The 27615-nt window shown below is 39.8% G+C and overlaps 1 protein-coding gene across 2 annotated transcripts; it reads left to right on the top strand.

Annotated features, from left to right (window-relative positions):
* The first annotated feature begins 530 nt into the window (after positions 1–530).
* LOC103187008 (receptor activity-modifying protein 3) lies at positions 531–27615 on the top strand. 2 transcript variants are annotated; one of them, XM_007906323.2, is made up of 4 exons: positions 531–841; positions 1746–1775; positions 2962–3136; positions 26178–27615. In XM_007906323.2, the coding sequence occupies exons 1-4, from the start codon at positions 751–753 to the stop codon at positions 26431–26433; spliced, it is 552 nt and encodes a 183-aa protein (XP_007904514.1). In that variant the 5' UTR covers positions 531–750; the 3' UTR covers positions 26434–27615. The 2 variants fall into 2 exon arrangements, with proteins under 2 accessions (XP_007904514.1, XP_007904515.1); XM_007906324.2 differs by lacking the exon at positions 26178–27615 and adding an exon at positions 6522–6544.

The raw sequence follows: 27615 nt of genomic DNA, 5'->3' as shown, positions 1-27615 counted from the left end.
CCCCCCTCCCTCCCCCCTCCCCAACAAAAAAAAAGAAAAGAGAAGGGGAGCAGAGCGGGTGGTGCTCACACGGAGGTGATGCTGTGTGTTTGAGCACCATGTGATCTCACTGCAGAGAGAGCGATTGGAGAGCAGTGGCTCAGAGGGAGGAGGAGAGATCGCAAAGATCTGCAAACCCCCTCTCACCATCAAACCTCACTTCAACTCCCCCCCCCCCCCCACCAACCCCCCAGCATCCCAGCACCCAGTGCTCCCCCAGCACCCAGTGCCCCCCCAGCACCCAGTGCTCCCCCAGCACCCAGTGCTCACCCCAGCACCCAGTGCCCCCCCAGCACCCAGTGCTCCCCCAGCACCCAGTGCCCCCCCAGCACCCAGTGCTCCCCCAGCACCCAGTGCTCCCCCAGCACCCAGTGCTCCCCCAGCACCCAGTGCCCCCCCAGCACCCAGTGCCTCCCCAGCACCCAGTGCTCACCCAGTGCTCCCCCAGCACCCAGTGCTCCCCCAGCCCGAGGACAGGAGCATCGCAGGACAGAGAAGGAGAGCAACTGGAAAAAAAAAGGAGATGTGCTCTTTGGAGAGGTTTTGCTAATCCACTGTGAGGCTGGAATTGGGGGAGAAGGCTGCAAACTTACCATCAGGGTACCCTAACCTCACCTTAACCTAACCCCCTGCCCTGCTATGTGCATCCCAAGCACAGGTATCTCTGGGATGTTCTTCCAGATGTTCTGAAGGCGAGGATCCCTCCTCTGGATGCAACGCTTTCCCAAACCCCAGTGGATCGTGATGGAGAAAGATGCTTTTATTCTTCTTCTTCTTCACTGTTTGCTTTTGGCTGTGTGGGGTAGGTAGTGAATTTATGTATAATATCTCTATCCAATGCACTGCAGCGACCTGGTGTCTCCCACCCCACACGTTGATCGGATCTGTGTAACGCAGAGCATGAGAGAGAGAGAGAGAAAGTGTGAGTGAGTGTGAGAGAGAGAGAGTGTCTTGTTTTTTGTTTCAGAAAAAAAATATATTCGGAAAACATTTCTCAAATACTCTCCTCCTCTTCAAAAACACACTAAACCAGACACCAGTTTCTCATTTCAACCATCATGGGGTCAATTGGGATTTTCTCGTTTCTTATCTCAATATATATATATATGTGTGTGTGTGTGGATGGATTGGCCACTTTTCTGTGTGTGTTTTGTCTTTTGTTAAAAAAAAACAACATGAAATGTCTAAAACATTTTCTCTCCCGTTTGTTTTTTTTCATTGGTTGGCTATTTTACTTTTCAGAAGTTTGATCAGTTTTGATCATTTGCCTGTGTCAATCTTCTGCTTTTTGTTTCCACTCATTGCTTCCTCTCTCTCTCTCTCTCATTCTCACTCAATGTAAACTTTAAACTGCAAGAACCCCAATCCCAGGTCTCTGAATTTTTAAGGACAGTGACTGTGTCAGGTCACTAACAATGCTCACTGGTCACATATAAATGGCACTAGAGCTCACTAGACCCCACATAAAGGATCATTGTTGCTCTTCAAAAGGTACTGAGGAAGAACATTTTAAAAAATCTTTTGAGCACAATTGGTTCAAAATATCAGGATCACTGTTATTTTCTTTCACTTTATACTCTGATTTCACAGTAAATATATATCGCTTGGCAATTTTATAAATTATTTGGCCACTGCTGATAATTGCTTAGCAGTCCAGTAATATTTTTGCTATCTGTTCTTACATTCTGGTTTTGTGTGTTTTCTAGGTAACAGTTGTTTGATTTCTGCGCTGTCAGGTAAGAGCAAAGTCTCCTTAGGAAATAGAAGGGTTTGAACCCCTGATCTCGTACATTTCTGCTGTGTCCCTTACCCTTTCAGTCTCACAACATGGTCTGTCTGTTGTCATTTTACTGGGGGTGTCCAAATAGGTACACCCATATTCTTTGTGTATATTTACATTGGTAAATTGCAAGCCAGCAGACAGTTAGTACAGGGTACAGTTTAATATTTTCAAATGCTTTTTTAAAGGTTAATGCCAATAATAATAAAAGACACTGCCATTAATGCAAAATGTTTGCCTCTGGTAGCAGGGACCCACAATACTATTAAGCATCAAATATTGCTCCAAGTTCATATCAAATTTTAATTTAAAAAACCTCAAAATTAGAAAGCAGAAAATTTGAGTGGCATGAAAGCGCTGGATCTAGCTTCAATCAGCTGCTTATTGCTGAGGTGAAGATGTTGTTTTCTATGTGTGAGGTAAACGGTGGGGATAGATAGCAACGTTTTCAAAGACTTTCATGCATTTATCGTTAAACACAATCTGCCCCAGGTTTAATTAAAATCCATGTCTCTTCAACTGGTTGTTCCGAAAGACTTGTATGCATTGTAATGATCTAGGTGAATGCTTTGAAATGGGAAGTAAATCATTATTACTTTTCACCTGTTCGGAGCTGTCTCATACTGTATTCACTGTTTAGGGACATACATGAAAAACAGCCACTTGAGTGAGGTAGCCCAGACCACCCATGGAAATATACTATAAGAGAAAGAAAATGGAGAGCGAGAGGGGAGCAAACTTGGACAATAAAAAAAATTGAAAAAAAAACAAGTTGCGTGTTTAACTAAGTTTAATTTAATTCGCCCTCAAAATACATAATCAATCCACCTTATAATAATCATATTCCTTGCATTTAGTATAGCCTTTGAGATGCCTCGACGATGTGATAGGGTGCTATATCAAACACAAGGATTATTATTATTAATTTGGAAGTGACCTACACCATGATTTTTCCTGAAGATTGCATTTGCATGCAACAATTTTAAATGTTGGATATTGCAACAAAAACAGTTTCTAATTTATAGTAAGACCTTGGCATCAACAAAAGGAACTATTGTACTGTCACTTTGATTTTTTGGGAAAAAACAGACATTCAAAATACTTATGTGTTCACATTATTTTATTTCTGTTCAATTTTCTAGCCAAAGAACATACCAATCTATATAATGAGTCACAATCAAGCCAGGCAGTGAATAAAAACAAGCTCTGCAATGAGACTGCTATATTAGAAGTTATGCAAATTTGTGGAAAGTCCTTTGAAGAACAGATTAACCAGATCCATCCCAAGTATTGGTGTAACTTCACACACATTGTCAGGTGAGTGTATGTATTTGTGAAGACCTTCTTTACTACAGTTCAAGTCATCACATTAGATCAGATTAGCTATTCTGTATACCTACAAGCTTTTGTTCGCCTACAAAAATCACAGTCACTACACTTTGAGGTAAAATACTGCAAAGCACTTTGAAATGTCTCAACAACATGAACAATTGCTACATGAAATGAAAGAATTATTATTATTTGACATGAACTTGTGCAGTTGTTTTTTAAACCCTTTTTAGTTTCTTGTTTCAGCATTTGTGTTGATAGTTTAACCCATCAATCCTGAGGAATTAGGACAAATTTCAGAGTAAATAAAGGGAGAGGCATTATGTATAAGCACAGTGTATAGTAATAGCTGTACCCGTTTCAGCTACTGTTGCAATCAAAGGACCCCATATAGAATATAGATTTCAGTGACACCACTCACACACCGGTTAACATGCCATAAACACTGTGTGTACATCTTAAGCAAAACAATTGTATTTTTTGTATACTCGTTTTTAGAGCTGGCATTTTCAGTGATACCACTCACAAACCATTTTATATGCCATAAACCCTGTGGGCACAACTTAAGCAAAACTGCCATAAGTGTGCGATGAGCTTGTTTAGGTCATCTTGATTCTCAGCAGGGTGAAACCTTGGGCAAGTTTCCTTACTCCAAATGCCTGCTAATAATAATAATATTATTAATGATAATAATAATCCCTCATGAAAAAAACAAATAAATTATAATAATTCGGGCACTCAATCCATGACTGTTTGTGGGACACTGCTGCGTTTTGCCCACAAATATACAGTCAATTCACTTTACAGTATATTCTGTGAGGCGCTTTGAGACGGCTTGAAGACGTGAAAAGCGCTATATCAAATGCAAGGAATGTTTTTATATTATTATAGCTCATCAGCACGAGGAGATACCCCCAATTATTGAGTTATTGGCGGACAGACACACAGACAGACATTTTGTCTTTATTACTATAGATTATCATATAAAATTATATGCAAAGGGGGAGAGGCTAAACCCCAGCCCCGGGTGAGGCCCCAACGTGAGCATCTGGCCTTCACCCTCCCCCGCTAGTCGCTGCTAGACTGCGGCACAGAAGAACCCGGAAACCCCATGGCCTTACAAGCCAACCGTCACCTACCACCGGCCCAACTCCGACATGGCAATGCCCAGCCGAGGGGCCACCCAGGAACAATGGGAAAGGCAACCAAACGGCTGCCGTCAGCGCCGCTCGAGGCAACTTCCATCTCATCACCGCCATCTTGTTCGCCACCACTTGGCTTCGTCTGAGGGGGCGCGTGCTGTGCTGCATGTCATAGCACCACTGGGAGTTGGAGCGGCCACCGGGTGTAACTGCAATCTACATGTAACTGCCATACATGTGTGATGAGCTTGTTTAGGTCATAACTCATCAACGATAGGAGATCCCCCCCAAAAAAATATGCCCATGACACTCCCCAATACAAGACCTTTCCAGTGAGGTATGAATCATGTCTCTACGTCAATCAGTTATTGAGTTCTTGGCGGACGGACACACAGACATTACATCTTTATTTACACAGAAGATTAGTATAGATAAACTCAATAGAGTCATCTCATAAAAGTCTATATTTCAGTTTGTTTCCAGGAGAGTATCAGCCTGGCTCACATGGTAGCACTCAGCTCAGACCAACCATTGGGACTTTCAACTCACAGTCTAGACTGACACTGCCTTCAGCTCCCCTCTCGACTCTCTTCCACCTCCTCGCTCCCTCCCTTCCCTCCCCTCACCCTGACCATTTCCCCCCTCCTCGCTCCCTCCCTTCCCTCCCCTCACCCTGACCATTTCCCCCTCCTCGCTCCCTCCCTTCCCTCCCCTCACCCTGACCATTTCCCCCTGCTCGGGTCATGACCCAACTGTGCAGCGCCTTGGGACGTCCTCCTGACGTGAAAGGTGCTTTATAAATGGAATCTTGTTGTTGTTGTTGTTGTTGTTGTTGCTGGGGGTGCACCATAAGAAGATAAGAATTTACTAGGCGAAAGACCAATGTCTTAATTAATTAATCAATTAATTATTTAACTATTCAGTTCGCCTTCCACCATCCACGCATGACGTTCGTGTTCCAAATTATACACTGTATCCCGAGATGTTATTTCCAAATAGAAATCTATCTAACTTGGTCTTGAAAAAATCGACACTTTTTGCTTCCACATCTCCCGAGGGAGTCTATTCCATATGTTTATTGCTCGATCACTGAAGTAGTGTTTCCATATTGTTGGAGTTGCGGTACTTCAGATGAGATGTTAAATACAGGTCCCATCTGTCTGTTAAGGTGGACATTGAAGATCCCTTGGTGTTATTTGAGAAGAGAAGGCAGTTTTACTGTTTCGTGGCCAACAATCTGCCAAATAAAATTGCTCATTCACTTCATGGTTGTTTGTGACATATTGCTGTGCACAAATTGGCTGCCACATTCACCCCATAAAAATACACTCACTTCACTATACAGTAAATCCCATGAAGCACTTTGAGGCATTCCCCCTGATGTGAAAGGTGCTAAATCAACTGTAAAGATTATTAATATTAACAGAACGGTAGAGTCACAGCTAGTTGTTAATCTAAATTCAATTGGGTGTCAACACTTCTGAATGGATACGATTGGAAAGGTTACAGCAGAAATAAGATAATCTTTCAGTGATATGACCTGCGTGCACAACTCCATAAGAATGTGTTTTCATTTGTTGTTAAAGTCATAAAGATTGGAATGATGGTTCTGCGCCAAGTAAGAACAAACTAAAAGAAGCTCTTTAGCCAAACCAGTATATAACAGGAATAGTTTAGGAATTTGTAGAGGTAACTACAATGCCAGTTTCTATTATGCAATAACATATTTCCGTAACATATTTAATTTTCAATCAAGAAAATTTACACGAATACTTTGAATGTTGTATCTTTCAGTGGTTTGTATCTAGAGTCAGGTGTATCACATATGTCAGACTTGTATGTAAGAAAATATGTCCAGTTATTTGTGTTTGTAGAAAGGAGGTATTTTAGCATAGTGCAAAACACTTTAACAATTGCTATTACGTAATGTCAGAACTGAGAATACAGAGAGCGAAAATTGACTTTTAGGGATTCATTATTTGTGGTTTTGATATGTTTTATAGCTAGCATGTGGCCCATATAACATCATAACAAGCATACTTACATGATCCAAACTAAACCAGGTACTTCACACAGCCCAGATGGACTGTAATCCTCCAGAATAATTGGTCATTCACTTCATGGCTGTTTTATAACCTTGCTGGTCCAGCCCTGTGAGACTCCTTTGTAATTTAGAGCTCTAAGACTGTGAATTATTCCTGTCATTTTATTTTGTATACATTATATTCTAGGCCCAGCTGAAGGTAGAAGAACCAAAGCGACACACAATATTTCAATTGTAGCCTCATCAATGATGAGTACATGGTTAGACCAATTTATTTTCCTTACAGTCAAATAACATTGAGATGTAATCTTTGTTGACAGCATTGATGGGGCCTCAGTCAGTGATTAATTGTCACGCTCAAATCCTTTTCCTTCTCCACTTTTTCCTCAAGGCCACCCTTTCGCTGTACGTGTATACAGTTTTTTTTGTTCCAGTTTATATTGCATTTCTACATCTGTCACTTCCTGGTAAATCTGTTCAACTCATTGACCATCTTGAAATCGCAGTCTAAGGCGACACTGGAATACAGTGATAGGGATGGGCTGCTTTGTAGGAGGTGCCTTCCTTTGGATGAAATGCTAAAACAATCCATAAGCCTGTTCAACGACAACAACAACTTGCATTTATATAGTACCCTTCATGCGAATAGCATTTCGGAGCATTTAACATCAGTGTAGTTATTAGACCAAAGATATGGTTGAAGATGAAAGTCTTCAAGTGTGATTTGAAAATAGGCAAAGAGGGGGCAAGGATTTAGGCAGGGAGTTCCAGAGATTTGGGTCATAATGGTTGAAAGCACGTCCGCCAGTGGTGGAGCGGAGGGGATGGAGATGCACAGAAGACCCAAGCTAGCTAAATGAAGGCGGCAGGTAGAGGAGTGGTGTGTGAGAGGATTGGAGAGGTAGAGAGGTTCCAGGACGTAAAGTGAGAGTGTGGATCTTGAAATTGAACTGTTCTGCCAGTGGAGTCTAGCAAGAACTGAGGTGATGGGGTGCGGAGCCTGGTACAGATGAAGACCTGATTGGCAGAGGTTTGAATCATTTGGACCTTATTCAGAGTGGAGCAGGGGAGACTGACGAGTAGTGCTTTAGAAAATTAGAGGCAGGAGGTAATGAAAGCAAAAATTAGGCTTTCAGCTGTGTTTGAAATCAGATAAGGTCAAAGGCAGGCGCGGTGATAGAGGTGGAGGAAGGCAGTACTGGTTAGGGACTGGAGTTAGGTAAAAAAAGGTTACTGGGATTGATGCTAATGTTGTGTATAGATTTGGTGAGTTTGAGGGATAGGCAAGGAAGGTTAACAAGTTCAGTTTCAGATGTTCAAGTGGATGTTAAAGATCCTATACCATTATTTGAATAAAGAAAGAGGTTTCTCTGGTGTCATGGCAAAAGTTCTCCAGATTAAATTGGTCATTCACTGAATGGCTATTTGGGGGACATTGCTGCCAGTAAATTGCCTGCTTGTTTCATATAAAATTACATAGTGAATTTTGAGAGATTTGAGACATGAAAGGCACTATATTAAATACAGAAATTATTTTTTAAGTGCTGATGATATTTAACAAAACCTGTTGATAATTTGAAACCACATGATTGCTGCCCATTTGTTGAGGTGGAACTAGGGTTTGGAAAACAGTTTATTTCCATTCTTATTGCTTCCTATTATTAGTTTTTAAAACAAAATTGCCAAAGAAAATACAGAATCTTAATATATTTCAGGTGATAAACAATAGAACAATATGAATTGCATTGCATTCTCTAGGCAAAGATGTAGCAATTTTTTTTAGAGTCAGCTTTGGAAACCCATCACCATGCTTAAAGGGTATCCAAGCTACAAATACTGAGAGGTAAGGATATTTTCTTTTGTCTGAAATGGAATGAGTACTCTCTCCCCAGAGGGAAGCATCCTATTCACCTAATCCTGGAAAATATTAGGCACAGGTTGGCAAGAGTCAAGGCATGGGATCCCAAGAGTGTGTGTTGGGGTACTGGAGTCTAACCAGCTAATAGCACACAGCTTGCCATTCATGAACACTGGCAAGATTCCAACTGCTTGTCCAGCTAAGACATCGCTGTGCATTGTATGAAATATTTGCTTTTACTAACACCAGAGTAATGTTGCAATTGTCATTATTATCCATCTATAATATTGTTATTTTCATGTCGATGCCTGCACATCAGATTTTGTTAGTTTATGCTTGCATTAATTCTGAAAAAAAATTGTATCAGAAGAGCGTGAAAGTATAACAGATGCAATCCTTGGGCAAAGTGGAGTCCTGTATCTCATTGGGTAGAGCACTCACCTCTCAAGCGAGAGACCTGGGTTCGATTCCCAGCAGGGCAGAATGTTGGGCAAGCTTCCTTACTCCACACACCTCTGTTTACCTAGCAGTAAGTGGGAACCCGGTTGTTAGTCGATTGGGGGATCACTTTTCTGGGGGTAATAATCCTTCCAAAGACAAAACAAAAAAGCAATAATAATAATTTGGCCACTCAATCCACCATTGTTTGTGGGACACTGCTGTGGTCAATTGGCTGCCGCCTTTCGCCCACAAATATACAGTCAATTGAATTTACAGTATATTCTATGATGCACTTTGAGATGTCTAGAAAGTGTGAAAAGCGCTATATGAAATGCAAGGATTATTATTATTACAGTCAAAGTCAATAGTTAATGAAACTATTGGTTTGTGACAGTATAAAAATTTGGGGCTGGATTTCTCCACCTTTTGTTGTTGGTGGTTACATTTTCTGCTTGTGTCTTATTTTATGTATCTATCACTACTCATGTCTCTTATTTTCAAAGAACTGTACAACTAATACACATATATATATATATATATATATACTGTGTATATAAATGAGCAACAATCAGCCTGGCTCAGTTGCCCGTGAGTCAGAAGATTGTGGGTTCTTGCCCCATGTCAGGACTTGAACTCATAAAGTCTAGGCTGACTTTCCAATGCATTGCTGAGGGTATGTTGCATTGTAGGAAGTGTCGTCCTTCATATGAGGAATCAAATCAAGGATCTGCAAGTTCAGATGAATGTTAAAGAACCCATGGCACTACTCAAAAAGAGTTTTCCCCATGGGTTGTACAACAATCCACCATATAAAATTGATCATTCATTTTATGTCTGCTTGTGGGACATATGAACTTCTCCTACGATATCAGGAGTGTACTTCTATAGACATTGTTCTATCCAGTATGATATTTGGTTTCAGGACTTATCAGCAAAATATTAATAATAGTTTTTCTGTTGCTACAGGTTTTATATAATTATTGTAACTGAAGAATGTATGAAAAATTAGGGTGAAAAAGCATAGTTTCTTTACAGATTTGTTGTGATGTCAAATATGTTATTGATATTAGACAAGAACATAAAAAAATGCTAGACGAAAAAAGACCGAGGTCCATCTAGTTCACATTTTCAAAACTACCTATGTACTATATTCCATAATGTTATTTCATGAAACAAAACTATCTAATCTGTGTTTGATAGAATCAACACTTCCTGCTTCAACCGTCTCCCTAGGGAGCCTGTTCCATAGGTTCACTGTTCGCTCACTGAAATAATGTTTGCGTAGATTCGTTCTGAATTTCCCCCCTTCAATCGCAGGCCGTGTCCGCTGGTTCTACTATTCTGAACAAGTTGAAACAGCCTGTCATGATATGTATTGCTTTGTCCCTTTAGAATCTTAAAGTCAGCAATTATGTCGCCTCTCAATCTTCTCTTTTCCAGCGTGAAGATGCCCAATTTATTTAGTTGCTCCTCATACTCCAGTCCTTCCATTCCCTCAATCATTTTGGTTGCCCTCCTTTTCATCTTCGCAATTTCTCCAATATCCTTTTCGTATTGCGGCCACCAGAACTGCACACAGTACTCTAAGCATGGTCTCACCAATATTTATACAGTGGCAGGATTATTCCACTATTTTGACTTGCTATTGATCTTCTGATACCATACCATCGGTGACACAGAGCATTGTTGGGAGAGCTTCAATTTATTATCGATCAGGACCCCCAGATCCTTTTAATTTTCCATACATATTATTTCTCCTTCCGTTCAAATAATAGTCCTGTCCAGGATTTTTTGTCCTTTATATTTATATTACTTTATAAATATAAAGAGCTTTATATTTCTCCACATTGAATTTCATCTGCCACCGATCTGCCCAATTCCCAAGTATGTTCAAATCCTCCTGTAACCTATCTTGTTCAGCTTCGCAATCTGGTCCCTTCATTAGCTTGGATATTAATTTTGGTTATTTGGCAATTTAAAAAAATTAACTGATTTATTATTGAAACACTGTGTTGTACAGTAAGTAGGTGACCTGGTAAGTAGGTTAGCTGCAAAACAGGAGAAAAGTTACTTAGGGTAAAGATAAAAGGTAAACGTTTGCAAGAGTCAACAGTTAGAATTATCCAGTTAAATAAAATAAATAAAATATACATAGGTAGAGAATGGAGTTGCTTTTCAACTTCTGTTTGTTTAGCCAAATCTTTCTCTCGTTTACTTCTAATTTAGCAAAAGTTGAATGTATTTCTTCTATTTCCTCTGATTTTAAAAATAAGCAAATAGGAAATACCACAGATTCCTAACTTGATTGAATTTAGAAGTGCTGTGCTATTTTTATAGAGTACCCGGAAATTTTGAGTTAATAATCATTTTTGTATTGTGCAGTCGCCAATTAATAGACATTTTACTGTGTGCATTACAATCCAACAATCTAGCTCTGGGATTTCCATGTGTAGATAGGATGCATGGCATTTTTGGTTTGGATACTCTTAAGCATGGTGATGAGTTTCTGCATGTGTCAGACCCAGCTGACCAAAAAAAAACTGGAACCTCAGGACTGATAAAAGAATGAAATCGAGTTATTTGACTATGTGGCACACTTATACCTTGTTCATATGATATATAGTGGGAAGTTTGAATTATTCTTACTGTTCTCAATTGCTCTTATCATCATAGAAACCATAGACATTTACAGCACAGAAAAAGGGCATTCAGCCCCACTTACCTGTCCTTTACCCAAACCCCTGTAGTTTATTCCTTTTTAGACATTAATCTAGTTCCATGTTGAAAGCTAGTGTAGATTCTGCCTCAACCACTGCTCCTGCTAGAGCCTTCAATATATTGCTGAGGACTCAAGAGAATGCTGGGTATATGCAACTAAGTGCACAAGCTGATATAAATGTTTAACAATGTTTCTATCAGTTGATAGGATCTTTAATACCATTTAAAAACTGTCCCTTCAAACTTCTTGGGCAGTACATTGAAAAATACCCATGAACTTATCAGGGAGAATATATCAGTGGAATAAAAACAGAAGTCGCTGGGAACACTCAGCAAGTCAGGCAGCATCTATGGAGAGAGGAAAGTGAGTTAACATTTTAGGTCTCAGATTTCTGGCATCAGCCTTTTGTTTTTATGTCAGTGGAGCTTGAGTTATTTTGCATTGCCTGCATTTATACTGCAGTGTTATGAATTTATGCCCTGCCAATGGTCACTCCTTTCTAGGTGGTCAGGGTACAACAACAGCTAGCATTTAAATAGCACCCTTGACAGTGGTGGAGCACGACTCCGAGTTGGGGGAGGTAGCCGTAGGCATGGTCGAATAGGAAGGTTTTCAGGCGCGACTTGGAGATGGGAGGGGTAGAGCAAGAGTGTTAAAAATATGGGTAGTTAGACTACTGTGGAATTCCATCACATTATGAGCAACTAAAACTTCTACGTTACTGTGACTTGCCAAACATGTCACATTGGAGCCAATTCAGCTCCAAAGAGACCCCGCTTACCGCCACCCCAAGCAGTACCGAATGGACACTCTGGGTCTCCAGGCCTTGGCTCTCGCCAACCTGCGCCTAATACTTTTAGTAATTAGGTGAGCAGGAAGCCTCCCTCCAGGGATAGAGTGCGCATTCCATTCCAACAATCTATCTGGAATTTCCATGTGTAGGTGGGATGCATTGAACTCTGTTTGGTTTGGATACTCTTAAGCATGGTGATGGGTTTCCGAATGTGACAGACACCCGGCTGACCAAACAAAAATTGTGACTTGCAAGCAAACTTCAATGAAAGCTTTCAAAATTCAGCACAGTGAGACCGCAAAAAATGACATGTTGCTTTCACTGATTTTACTTTGACTATTAATATACTAATCTGGAAATCTACTGGCTCCTTCTGCTGCATTTCCTAAAAATGTGAGTGCCAGCAATTCAGGTGCAGAGTAACTGGTAACAGTTCTGTTCCGATGCTGTAACAAAACTAGGAAGTTGCACACAATTCCAGTGCCAAATTTTATTATGTTTAAGGTCATGCACAAAATAATAAAACATAGAATTGACAGAATGGTTCTGAAAGACCCCATTCTTAGTTTCACAATCCTAGTGTTTGTACTAGTAATTCATTTAGCTAGAACATTATAAAATAAAATGGTTAGGTTTTAATACCTTTTTCTTTTTATATTACTTATTTATAGAAATGTTCCCTCTAAAATGGGTAGGGTAGTGGGCCAGCAGGTTGGACCTTCTCTATACTGTGCAACTGGCTGGTAGAATATGCCTTGCACCTGGGATATGCCACATTATGTATTCCTCATCTTTAATATACTAGTTTGTATACAGAGGGAAATTAAAGAGACAAATTTTTTGGCCACTCTCCAGGGTGACTATTCAGTGACTGCCCAGTGTCAGGCATTTGTGCAGGTAGCAGAGAGACTTGAAGACAAAGGGGTCACGAGTAAAAGCTTCATGCATCTTAAATCCCCCAAAACAATTAAATGGGAGGTTAGAAATATAGTCTTCATAGAGAGGGTCACTGGAATGTGTATCACAAAGCAAAATACACAAGCTCTTTCAAAATTAGATTAAAATTCAAAATTAGATTGATGTTTGAAAAAACGAGAAATATTACATTTATGGGGAATGATCAGAAAAGTGGGATTAGATTAGATGGCTCATGTGAAGAAAAATACCAACAGAGATTTAATAGGCCCGATGAGATTTAATGGGGTGTAACATTCTGTGATTCTGCAACTTTCATCCCACAGCCTCTTCCTTAAATTAGAGTTGCTACACATCTTCCTCATATATTTGAATGGCTAATGTGGAATCTCTGACTTTTACACTTTCATTTGTTATGCACTTGCCTGTTTAATTCAAAATTCAATGAGATTGCAGAAGAAAGAAGAGTTTGGGCCCCAAAACTTGTGTTACCTCTGTTAGTTATTTTCATATGTGGAGTCCATGCTGTACTTTGGACAGGCAACAACTTGCATTTATCTAGCATCCTTCTCAGTGTCTCAGAGCGCTTTACAAAGGCGAGATTGCAGGAGGAGGAATCAATTCTAGACTTTGAAGATGTAAAGTAATCATACAAGAAGGATATAAATATAATTTATCCTTTCTTATTCAATTTTATCAACTTGATATTTAAACCGCAGAACCTACCAGATATAACCTGGAACGATATATTTCTTGATACCAGCTACGCAATAAAGAGGATAAGAAAGTGAGATCATGTGCAAGCAAGCAAAGCTTCAAATGTCAAACATAATCTGAACTGCCTTAGTTTATGTACAGTAGGGCCTTTTTAACATTAATATTAAACTGAGATGATGTGAACAGATGGCCCATTCAGCACATGCTGCTCACTGATAATACCATCTCAGTGAGTGAGTTGTTTTGGGCTGACAGCACCATATTGAACACACTGAATGTGGAGAATGAATTCCCCAAAGCTGGTGCCTACTCACAACACCACACAACACATAGTGATAATGAAATCTGAGTGAATTGTTGTGGGCTGAAATCAACCTACAGCTGCATGAAACACAATGTAACAAATAAATCTCATGTGTCAGAGTTAGGTAATTTACAACAGTCACAAAACAGAAGGTTATTACAAGGTTATGTTTTTCAGCAAACTGGATAATAAGTTATGCAGGAGATATTTTATGAATTGAAGCCTTTATCCTCTCCGTAATTCGGAGCACTGACATTTTGTTCTTCAATGTGACTGAGACAAGATTCATACTCGGTTTTTATTTGCATCTCTTTGGTGCAATTTTCACATTGAACGATGCACAAATAGGACATCATTCCTTTAATCCTGTGACGCACTTTGAGACATCCTCCTGACATGACATTCTGTATCAAATGCAAGGATTATTATTATTAAATTATTATTATAAGAAAAAAATTGGGAATATTCAAACAGATTAAACTTGGGATCATTAGAGCTACAAAGAAAGGTTTCCATCCCATCAGTCAGAATAGGATGCAATCCCAGGTTCAATGGTGAAATGATAGCATCCTTTATTACCCTTTGCTTGGTAGTATGGATATAACTTTTTGATCAGCATGAATTCAGAAGGAAACTTCTGATTGTCAATTCTAACTCAATGGTGATTCTAACTCAGTGGCTATTTATATGTAAATAATATTATTATTAAATGAGATCTTAGTGATGATATCAGTCTGTTTTAAAACAAAATTCCATATGAACAATAATCTGTGAACTCTAACACAGTTTGTTTGATTATAATGACCCTTTCCTGCTCAACAATCTCAAATAATCTTTATTTTCAGTTTCTTAATCTAACTTATTTTCAACTCCTTAAGACAGTTAGATATCAGATTTCAGTTTGATTAGATTTCTATTAGATTTCAGTTTCTGCAACAATTTGAAATAATAATGCTTGCATTCGATGTATGTTCTTATGATGTCAAAACATCTTAAAGTTACTTTGAAGTAACTGCTTTATGAAAACAAACTTAGCCTGACAAAGGGCAATAATAATATAATAATAATGTTTACATATGATATGGTGACTTTCAGGTCAAGAAGATGTCTCAAACCACTTCAAAGGGAACTGTCAGCAAGTAGTGACTGTATTGTTGTAGGCAAACTTGGCATTCATATTGTATACAGAGATGTCCTACATGAAATGAATGACCAATTTTATTTGGGGGACTCGGGCAGGACACTGGGAGAAATTCCCTTCAATGAGATGCATGACCAATCAATCTTCAGTACTGCTTCAGTAATGGAGTGGAATCTAGGTGATGGTGCACATCTGGAATGGGGATGAACCCACAACATTCTCACATAGGTTTGGCACCAATTGAGCCAACTGATACATGAACTGAGATCTTTCATGAAAGACTTACAAAAGTGTTGAAGTTAGCTAACTGCAATGCTTTGAAATACTAATGAGAAGGATTAGTAAATTAATGATTGCTAGCTGACTGCATGGAGCAAGAATTGTGGAGCACAAGGTTTGTGTGGGAAAGCGTTAGTTATTATATTGACATTGGATTGCCACAGTTTAGGAATCTGTTTTGTCAAAACCTCAGTTTGTGAACTGACTGGTGGAAGGAACAGATTTCTAATATGTAATGGAACCAAGATTGTCAAGAATGTAGCATTTCTAGTGTAAATGATGCTCAGTTCAGAGGCCACATCTGTAAAATATAAGGCTTTTACTACAAAAGAGAATTTCTGCCCAGCAGCTGCCTTACTTTTGACTTTCTTCTCTCTTAGAATAGGTTCATAAAATCATAGACAATTATAGTGCAGAAGGAGGCTATGCAGCTCATTGTCTCTGAACTGGCTCTCAGAGCAAGGTGTCAACCTCATTGTCCTGCCCTGCATCCAGGACGAGGGGATTAACTGGACCTAGTTTCATTTTGGTTGAAGGGAAAAGATTGAAGGGAGACTTGATAGAGGTCTTTAAAATTATGAGGGGTTTTGATAGAGTCAGTAGGGAGAAATTATTTCCACTGGTCAGTGAGGCAGTGATGAGGTGGTATTATTTTGAAATAGTTACCAAAGGGCAAAGGGGAAGATTAGGAGGATTTTTTTTGCACAGTTGTTAGTATGTGGAATGAGCTGCACGTGGTCGAGACCATCACTCTGCTGGGAGTATCTTGACCACATCAGCTTTCAAAAAATACATAGATATCTGAAAAAGAACAATTTGTAGGGATATGGGGAAGAGTTTGGGAAATGGGATTCATTCGGTTGTGATTTCAGTCAGCCAACACAAAGCCGAATAGTCTTCTGTGATGTAATGTTTAATGCTTAATGTAATGTTCTACATTAGGACTGGCTTTATTGCTGCAATAATAATGTTAAGATGCTCAAGGAAGCACTTAATATATAATTCTAATTTAAAAAAAACACTTTTTTTAAAAAAAGGAACCCGGTTGTTAGTCGATTGGCGGATCGCTTTTCCAGGGGTAATAATTCCTTCAAAAAAATAATAATAATAAATTAGTCACTTCAAACCATGACTGTTTGTGGGAAACTGCTGTGCAAAATTGGCTGCAATTCTAGTTTTCCTGCAACTTGGACAATTTAGCTGGAATTTAGCCTTAGTTAAATTTAGCCTTTTTGCTTAGTAAATGGTGTAAATCTAGACCCAGGTGGAATCATATTAAATCATGGACTTGAATGATACGACTTATGTGAGGTTTACTGTATTTGTCAGTGACCCTTGGAACACAACACATATTGACAAGAAAACCTGCCTATGACACAGTAAGGGTTGATTAATACAAACATATTGAAGAATATCATGTCATCAGAAGATCACGAGAACTGCGACCTATAGACCCAGCCACTCCCTTCACTTGGCCAACATTGGTGTGCTTCATGTCCCCCACCCGTTCCACCCCACCATCAGTGGGCGCGCATTCAGCCATTCTGCCCCACTGTCTGGAATTCTACCCCAGAGTCCTTTCACTGTACAAATGTAATAATAACAATAAAATAATAATCCTTAGAAATATAGAAATTCCAGCTGGGTCTAGATTTACACCATTTACTAAGCAACAACAACAAAGTATATTTATTTATATAGAAATTTTATTTTGAGTCATTGGTTTCAACTGATGTTAGAACTGCCGTTAGCCTTACAACTGATATGAAGTGAATGCATTAAAATGAATTTCCCTTGTTGAAAAAGAAATTGTGACAGAATGGATTTCCTCACATAAAGGTAAAGAGTAGATTCAGCCCACCCAGGTCTCTCTGACATTCAAACCCAATCTCAGGATATGATGAACACATTTACATTCCTAATTCAATTTTAGCAGCACATGCTTAGGATTTTTTTTTGTTCACAAACCAACGTTTAAAATGTTTCATTTCACAAACCAAAGTTAAGAATACGACTTTGAATTCACATAGTTTAGGTTGACACTCCAGTGCAGTGCTGGCAGGCGCTGTATTGTGTGAGGTGCCGTCTTCAGATAAGACATTAAACCACAGTCCTGTCTGCCTATTCAGGTGGATGTTAAAAATCCCATTGCAATATTTGAAAAGAGAAGGGAGTTGATATCCTGGATATCCTTCATATCCTCTTGATCTCATGGCCAAATAAAATTGGTCTTTCGCTTCTTGTGGGACATTGTTGAGCACAAATTGGCTGCTGTGTTAACCTATAAAATCCAAAAGCACAACATTTTACAATAAACCCTGGAAAGTGCTTTGAGATGTCCTCCTTTTTGTAAAAGGAGCAATGTCAAGTGCAAGGATTTTTAAGTTAAGAATAACTCCTCAGCAATTATTCTATTGTGGATGTGGATATATTGTATTGATTAATTATATTGTTGTTCAGTATATGAAGCATATATTTGAGAAAAGATGCAAGCATATATTTTGATCTGTCAAAACCTTTTTTTAAGAACTAAGGCTAAATTCCAGCTAAATTGGCAAAGGTTCTGAGGGAATTTAAGTTTAATAAAAGATTGTGAAATATCTAAAAAAAAACTCCACATTGGAGTTTCCCTTTTCAAATGTGTGTGTGAAAATGTTGATTTTTAAAGCACTTCCCTGTTTCACACAGCAAATTGGGGACTTACAAAGTTCTCAGAAGAGATTTTAATACTGTATTATAATAATCTTCGCATTTGATATAGTGCCTCAAAATGCTTCACAGTATTTACTGTGAGGTGCAGCTACTGTGTATTTGAGGAGTGAATGCAGCAGTCAATTCATGTACAGCCATTCCCCACAAACGGCCATGAAGCAAATTATCAATTTTATTTGTGGAATTATTGGCCAGAACACATATTAATTATATATTTTAGACCCAATTTTATAAATTGTTGCAAGGGACATATATAGTGACGAATATTTTACTTTAAAATCACTTAGTGCTGAAGATATTTCCCCAGTTTACAAGATTAGAGGTTTTTAAATTAAATACTCTGCAGGCATTATCACACTTTACTTGATTGTGCGGATTTCAGCCTATCTTGGCAGATCAATGCTGAGAAATAATAATTAGCAAAAAATATCACATAGTGAGTGAGTGAGGGCCTAAAATTCACAAAATGGAAACTGCCTGCCTCCAATTTAAAAAAAAATAGACAGGCATCAGGAGCTGAAAGGATTCAACCTCTTATGTGGTAGGTGGTAGTTTCTATCAGCATTAAATAAGGAATGCCACAAATATTACCCATGGAACCATGAAGAAGTGCAGGACAGGAGAAGGCCATTCAGCCCATTGTGTTGATGCTCACTTCATTTAGCCCCATTTACTTGTCTTTTCTTCATACCGCTGTAACTTTTTAATGGGATTCCTTGTCTAAAAAATAGCAGAAAGATAGCATTTTTAGTAAATGGTGTATGATAGACCTATTGAAAATCACTTGTAGGTATTATGTTAAAATGTATTGCAATTAGTTTTCCTGAATGCTCCAGAACTAAACAGCAGTTTCTGTAAAAGGCTAACTGAATCAGGCTCATAAAATCCTAAAGCAATATACTGTTACTCACTACCCAGTCATTTCCCCTTTTCATTTCTGTGGGAGCCTCTTCTCTATATTTTTAAAAAAATACAGTTAAATCCTAATAGGCAATTGAATACTTTTCCAAGAAATGTTGTACTTGGATCAAGATAATGCTTGGATCAGGGCTTTCATAGACTGCTCATTAAAATAAACTATTTATAAGTCGGCCTATTTGATAACCCGTAGGGACAATAGAGAGTCTAAATGAAAACAGTTGTTCAATACTTGTGTGGCTAACAGAAATGTGCACTTTGTTTTGTCGTCTTGGTATAAATAGAACACAGTTTGTATTCTGTGTGTATGAGGGAATCCCATAAGCAGGACTACATCATTGTATATGCTTTCTGGTACCAGGAATGAGGGACCTTGATTATGAGGAAAGGCTAGAGAGGCTGGGATTATTCTCATTGGAGAAGAAAAGGTTACGAGGAGACCTAATAGTGGTTTTCAAAATCATGAGGGGATTTGATAGGTTAAAAAGGGAGAAACTGTTTCCTCTAGGAAACTCGAGGTCACAGATTTAAAATAGTTTCTAAAAGAAGCAGAGGGGAGGTGAGAAGAAATGTTTTCATGCAGCGAGTTGTTCGAATCTGGAATACAATGCCTGAAAGGGTGGTAGAGGCTGATTTGATAACAACTTTTAAAAACGTGGTGGATGGGTATTTGAGGAGAATGGGTTTGCAGGGTTATGGGGAAAGGGCTGGGGAGTGGATTGATATTGCATTGCTCTTTTCAAAGAGCCGGCACAGACTCGATGGGCCGAATGGCCTCTTTTTGTGCTGTACGATTCTATGATTCTATGTCAAGGTGCAATTTTCGGATGAAAATGTTAAATACGATCTACCTGTTCAGATGGATATTAAAGATCCCAATATACTTTTCAAAAAGAGAAGGGAGTCTCTCCTGGTGTTCTCGTTAAGAGATTCCATAAAGAATTGGTCATTCACTTCATGACTTTTGTGGGACATTGCTGTGTGCAAAATGAAAGTTGTTACATTTGCCTACAAATACACAGTCACTACACTTTACAGTTTGGGACACTGATGACGTGACAAGGTGCTATATCAAATGCTATATCAAAACATTGTAGCGAATCACCCACATATACAGTAAACCTCACAAAAATTATATCAGTTGGGATCAATGTATTTAATGTGACGCGAAGTCTGAGTTGCAGGCAACTGTATAAATCATATAAAATCCAATTTAACCAATAATCTACACCGCTCATGTGTAATTCAACGCAGTTGGTAAGTGCACATGCAGTAGTTCGTCACTGCACCTGGTAACTGAGCAGCCAGTGAGTGCACATGTAGTGATGGGTCAAGACTACATTCACTGGGATTCAATGCATGTTGACCTGTCACTGCATGCACACTTTTCGGCAACCGTTGGAATCACAGTGAATCGCGGGAAATGAAGTTCTTCTGTGCATGTATCGACAGATCTAGCTACGTTTCCCGCAATTCATTTCAGCCTATTGGTAAGTGCACATGTGTCGATGGGTCAGGACGTCATTTCCCGTGATTCAATGCAGCCGGTAAGTGCGAGAGTAATGGAGGGTAAGGGAGCTGCATTACGATTTAGGAGGCGATTAATACGAGTAGTGCAAATAAATCTAAGCAGTTTTGGTAGGAAACTGAATGGAAATTGGGTGAATGTATGACTTAGGTAATTATACGCTTTATAAAGAATGTGAGTTTTACTGCATATGTCAATATACCATAAGAGGTTATGAGCCACTATATCCCTCCCATTGGATAACAATGATTTGGTTGTAATAGTCACAAGATCATTTCGGATGAAGAAGGTCCTCCCATGACAGCATCAAGCTGATTATTGAGCCATGTAGAGCAGCTAAGCCTCTGGGGTTGTTCCAGGGTATGTGCTGAGTAATTTAAGTTTGGTAAGGGTGACAATGGAATTAATAACAACAACTTGCAGTTATATAGCACCCTCCATGCAGGGTAGCATCTCAGATTGCTTAACAGTGGAGGAGCCTGACTCTGAGCGGGAGGTGGGGGAGGTGGCCGTAAGCACAGTTGAAGAGGAAGGTTTTCAGGTGGGACTTCCAAGGAGGGAGAGAGGAGGCAAGGTGGAGGGATTAAAGGAGAGTGTTCCAGAGTTTCAACGCGAAATGGCTAGAAGCGCGACCTCCAATGGTGGGGCAGAGGTTGCGAGGGACAAGCAGGAGGCCGGTGCCTAGCCAGAACTGTTGAGATGTGGGTACGGAGTTTGGTCCCGGTCAGTATGCGGGTGGAAGAGCTCTGAATGTGCTGGATCGTTTGAATAGTGAAGCTGGGGAGACCGGCGAGGTATGTGTTTGAGTGAACTTCAAACAAAGTTTGAACGAAATACAATTAACTTGTGTTCCTGGAAAAATTGATGTGAGTTCTCACTCCTGACTTCCCCAAATAAAATTGTCACTCGCTTCATGGCTGTTTGTGGGTCATTACTGTGTGCAACTAAGCTGCCACGTTCTTCCACTAAACATCAGTCACTGAGCTTTACAATATAACTGGTGAAGCACTTTAGAATGTCCTCCCATTGTGAAAGATGCTATACCAAATGTAAAAATTATTATTATTTTAATTATCCTGCTGAAAATGTACCTCTGGCACATGAGGACAAAATCAGGCTTGGTTGTCATAACCCTTACATTTGAACGAGTTTGCTGTTGAATACTATCTAACCTTACACCTGGAGTACAGCACTCGGTTGAGGCAGTGGAGGGCTGTTGGTACCTAACACCTAAGCATGAAGTGGAGAAAATTCTAATACAAAACATTAATCAAAACCTTGGATTTTTCACTGCAATGTTTATATTTAAGAGAAATATCTGAGAGGAGGAGGGCGCTCATTCATTCTCATTAGTTCATCCTGCATCAGGATGTGCCCTCTATAAATAGAAAAGAACAGCAACTTCCTTCCACTTAAAACTGGTCAAAGCCAGTGGTTTTAGCCATATGTCTCAGCAAATTCATTCTTACACATATTTTTAATCCTGCTTTCTGTTCTACAGTCTTTGATTGCTTGAGACAGTTTGTTTAAAAAAACCATCAAGAACTTCCTGCAAACTAATTCCTGATTCTGGCCCTCTGTTTCTTATATATATTTTTAATTTAGATACTTGAAATATATGTTTTTTGCTTAAAAACAAAGTGTGTGTCTATGTGGCGGATGGGGACGTGGTGGTTGGGGGTCGGTACTGTAATGGGATACTCCAGCTGAAGAAGGTAAAACAAACTAACCTCCCTGCTATGGAATGTTTTGATCTCCTGCTCCTCAGGCTATCTGCTCACCTTCACCTTACCTCCTCTCCCAACCTCAGGCACAACTCCCTCACTGTCATTCTCAACACTTCCACCATTTCCCATACTGCCAGCCATCCCTGGTATTCCAGGCAGGGCAAAACCTTGGGCAAGTTTCCTTACTCCACGCGCCTAATAATAATCCCTCCAAAACCAAAAACAATAATAAATTGGTCATTTTCAATCTACGACTGTTTGTGGGACATTGCTGTGCGCAATTGGCTGTCGCGTTCGCCCACAAATATACAGTCAATTCACTTTACAGTGTGTTCTGTGAAGCGCTTTGGGACGTCCTCCCGACGTGAAAAGCGCTATATCAAATGCAAGGATTATTATTATTATTCAACTCCCTCAAACCCCAGACCAGTGCCACCAAATGCACGTGGCTCAAATCCAGCTTCAGGGTCTATCAAATCTGAATGGACCAAACCAAAGCCTATTGCTTTGCCCTCGCCTCAGCCAAAACTTGTTTCTACTCCAAGATTACCCTGATAACCAAAGACACTCCTAGACCTTTTTCTCTACACCAACCACTTCCTTCACCAACCTTTCCATGCTCCTTTCATTCTTACCTGCAACTCTAAATGCAAGGAGGTAATACATTTCCTTGAGCCGAAAATTTGAATGGATCGGCTCAATTGCTTCTGGCTTCTCCACGACTGAAAGTGCCCTGGTTACGGTTGGCAATGACACTTTCTCCATCTGTGACCAAGGCTTTCTCTGCTTCCTCATTCTCATTGACCTTTCTGCCCCTTCAACACAATTAACTACTCCATCCTCTCTCTTCACAGCTCCACCTTCACATTTCTGTCCTTTCCTAGTTTCATTCCTATTTATTTCAGCATCTTCATCTTGTCCCTTCTAATGGCTTCTCCTCCCACTCCTGTTCAGTTACATGTGGCGGTCCTCAGGACTCTATCCTCGGTCCTCTCCTTTTTACTATCTGTATGCTTAATGACATCAATTGCAAACATAGTGACTAAGTTTCCTTACTTCACACGCCTAATAATAATCCCGCCAAAAAACAAGACAATAATAAATTGGTCATTTTCAATCCACGACTGTTTGTGGGACACTGCTGTGCGCAATTGGCTGCCGCGTTTCACCCACAAATATACGGTCAATTCACAGCATATTCTGTGAAGTGCTTTGAGACGTCTAGAAGACATGAAAAACTCTATGTCAAATGCAAGGATTATTATTATTATTATTATTATAAGTGTCCACATCCACATGTAGGCTGATGGCACCCAATTGTATCTCTCTGCTTCTACCCTCGATTTCAGGACTACTGCTGTTCTGACGGATTGTCTATCAGACATCAAGTCCTGAATGAGCTCTAACTACCTTCAATTGAATGTTGACAAGACTGAGGCTCTCCTGCTTGACTCCTGTCACACCTTTGACTGCATCCACCTACACAAATGCTTCCCCCCAACCGTCTTTCAAGCTCCACATGTGTGCTCTTACTTACTCACTTTCATTCACCTCCACAATATTGCCTACCTTTGCCACCAATTCTCCCCCACCAGGCATCTGAGTACCTCACTCATACCTTCATGTCCAAGCTGGCTTATTCCAATGCTTTGCTCGCTGGACTCCCTAGCTCATTCCTATATAAAACCCACAGATTATTCAGAAAATGTTAATTGCATTGTTTGAAGACTGGTTGCAACACTCGTAAGTGGTTGTTGGTTCTGCCTTGTCAATAATAGCTCAAAAAGCTTTTGAACTTATACTGAATTGTGAGTCTATTGACCTGCATGGGAACGTTAAGAGTATTGTAGTTGCTCTCTATGCCCCATGTTAGGTTTGGAAAAGTCCCACTGCTGATTATTTTTACCGATCCCTGCTGGAAGAGGTATGTGGGTTTTTATGGGAGGAAGTAAAGAATGACAAAGGGTTAGTTTTTCTCATAGTCAAATAGCCTGATGACAATCTTTGTCCAACCTCAAACATGATATTTGGCCACTTGGGTGAGGCATAGCAGAGTAATTAGTGTATGTGAATTTGTTTCTTATTGTCACTCACAGTGGATTGTTAGAATGTGGAATAACCCATCTAGAAACGTGGTTGAGGCAGAAACTTGCAGTTGTGGTAAGATCTCTGGGAGTAAGGATTTTTTTTTGACAATGCCTTCTGTGAGGTTCTGCTTGATTGTTGAAGTCTGAGTGATTCAAGTTGTTAAAATGAGCAAAATTAACAAAATTTCTTTATTGGCACATATAAATTAATGGCACATATGGCACATTGACCTATACATAAACTTATACTGTACTTAACTGAAATGAATTTTAACGAATAAACTAACATGGTGAGAGTGGGGGAGGGCAGAGTTGCTCTGTCACACTGACAGCTGCTTGCTCTGTGCAGATGCAGTGTGCCCTGATAGTCTTCCTGGCCACAGCACCCCCTAATGGGCCTGGAGGATTCATGTTTGCATAGTCCTTACTGGTAGGGTGGTTCTATCCCTAACTGGTAGGGTGGACAATGGCAAGCTATGTGGAAAGCTTGCCAGGCAGAGCTATAAATGGCAAGCTATGCGGTTTTAGCTGGTTAGATTCCAGCAATACCCCACCACACACTCTGGGGTCCCCAGGCCTTGGCTCTTGCCAACCTGCACCTTATACTTTCCAGAATTAGGTAAGCAGGATGTATCGCTCCAGGGAGAGAGTGTGCATTCCATTCCAACAATCTATCTCTGGGATTTCCATGTGTAGATGGGATGCATGGAATTCTCAGTTTGGTTTGGATACTCTTAAACGTGATGATTGGTTTCCACACATGTTGGACACTTGGCTGACCCCCAAAAATGTATGGTGACTGTGTATTTGTAGTCAAACACGGCAGCCAATTTGCAGACAGCAATGTCCCACAAACAGCCATGAAGTGAATGATCAATTTTGCTTGAAGGATTGTTGGTCAAGGCATCAGAAGGATCCCCTCCTCTTTTCCAATAGATTCATGAGATATTTAATGAACAGGCAGACGATTTACAATACAATATAAATTTACCTTTATATAGAACCTTTGACATCAGGAGCATGTCCCAAAATGCTGAACAGTCCAGGGTTTGCACCTGAGCTGGGGGAAGGGACAAGTCAAAGGGACTTGGGGATGGAGTTTCCGAGAGATGCACTGAAAGTTTGATTGCCAATGGGGGTTGGGAAATTGCTGGCGATTTAATGTCTCATCTGAAGGATAATACTAATCATCCTTGCATTTTATATAGCACCTTATCACGTTGTTTAGACATCTCAAAGCGCTTCACAGAAGATATTGTAAAGTGGATTGACAGAAGATATTGTAAAGTGGTGAAGGATGCTGTCTCTGATAATGTAGCACCCCCCCAATATTGCACTGGAGTATCAGCATGGACTGTACAAGCTCAAAATCCTGAGTGCCACCAACTGAGCCAGAATGGACACATATGGTTTTGTTGGGGGGGTGGGGTGAAATCATAATCAATGCTAGCCCTTTTGTTATCTGTTAGCAACCCACAAATGTACTTGCAGACTTGGTGGACCCAAAATAGATCAAAAAAAGGATTGAAATAATCAGTTTGTCTCAGTTCTACATCTTTTGGTGCATTTATCTACTAAGCCGTCAAAGGATTTGGAAAAAGATTATTTCGGGCGGTCCAAGCTTCTGCTAAGTCTTGCATTTAATCATTATATTAATTCTAAAAATGCATAAATAATTTTAATTTTTCTCTTTTTTTTCCACAGCCATTACAGCCGGTTCTCATTTTGTACAGAAATGGGGACTGAAAATCAGAATTGCTATTGGCCCAATCCACAAGTGGAGAACTACATTATTTCAGTCCACAAAATGTTCTTTTCAAACTGTACTTTGGAGACTGTAATATTGCAGGACCCTCCTGAAGGCACTCTGATAATCCTCATCGCTGTGCCTGTCTTTCTAACCACAGTGATGATAGCACTAGTGGTGTGGTGCAGTAAGAGAAACGACATACTGGTGTAGATATAAATATATGTATATTGCACAAAGATACAACTTTGCAAGTATTTGTCTTGCTGTACATTAATGTGAATCCCACTGACAAAGTCTGTGGCCTATTGTCTAGCTGCCTCAGTTGGTGGAGGGACACCCTCCAATAATTGTCATTATTCACTTCTAAAGTCAAACATCAGCACAGAAGTTGCTATAGACTGTAACAAGCGGGCGAGCACATGGAGCGAAGTAGATTTGTTTTTAAAGTGCTGGAGCAGGCGTCAGGTACACTTTACTGGATAACTAATTCATTTCACAAGCCAGCCTCAACCCAAAAAAGCACGACCACCTAACCCATCTTACGGCACAAAAGGATGAAATCAGGCAAGAAAAGAGGTTTCTGGAGGCGTTCAGGTGACAAAGACAGTGACACTTACTGAAGAAATTTTTCCTAATCCATTTCAGGATGACTTCTTGGAGCTCGAGGGTATGGAGTGAGTTCCAGGAAGGATGTGGGAGTGGTTTCCAGAGAGGGAGAAGAATGATAGGAAACGGGGCTGACTGATATCACCAGGAGTGGTACGGGAACTGACAAGTGCTCTGCATTCCCTAAACGTTTTGTTGCATCTAAATCTGAACGTGCTACTCATCTACTCCCAGTGGATTTTGTGACTAGAGAGAAATTATAACAGATGGTTGTGTGACAAATGTGATGCCATTATAGCTCCAATTCCATAAGTCATTTTACAAACATTTCAAAACATTGCCTTGACCAATAGAACACAGCCAGCTTGCTTTCTCTCAGTGTATTCCTGTGGTGTAAAATTTACATATAATTACATATACTGTACAGCACGGAAACAAACCATTCAGTTCAACTAGTGCGTGCCAGTGTTTATACTCCACATGAACCTCCGCCCATCCTATTCCTCTCCTATTCTTCTCCCATACCCTTCTATTCCCCTCTCCCTTGTGTTAGTATTTATAAGTGAAGATTATTGAGAGATGTCCTGTCTGTCTCAAACAACTGCTTGTGCTTGTTTATAATTTGACCACCTGAAACAATGGTAGGAAATTAGATTGTTCCATTTAAAGCTATGCAAGCATTAAGTAGTTCACTGACCTCCATCAGCTGACTGTGATGTACAACATCCCATTTAGCAAATGATAGCTTTCTTAAAGAAGGATTGCATCTTTTTCACAACGTTTTGA

This window comes from Callorhinchus milii, unplaced genomic scaffold (genome assembly GCF_018977255.1).
Source record: "Callorhinchus milii isolate IMCB2004 unplaced genomic scaffold, IMCB_Cmil_1.0 Scaffold2, whole genome shotgun sequence".
In the NCBI taxonomy this organism is placed as follows: Eukaryota; Metazoa; Chordata; class Chondrichthyes; order Chimaeriformes; family Callorhinchidae; genus Callorhinchus; species Callorhinchus milii.
The sequence above is the reverse complement of the archived record's forward strand: the minus strand, read 5'-3'. Positions and strand labels throughout refer to the sequence as shown.

Bases quoted from the DNA above. Each gene is read 5' to 3' on its own strand.
- LOC103187008 (XM_007906323.2), top strand. From the start codon at position 751: ATGCAACGCTTTCCCAAACCCCAGTGGATCGTGATGGAGAAAGATGCT. The intron at 1,776-2,961 runs GTAAGAGCAAAG...TCAATTTTCTAG, and splicing joins TTTGATTTCTGCGCTGTCAG to CCAAAGAACATACCAATCTA. The intron at 3,137-26,177 runs GTGAGTGTATGT...TTTTTTCCACAG, and splicing joins AACTTCACACACATTGTCAG to CCATTACAGCCGGTTCTCAT.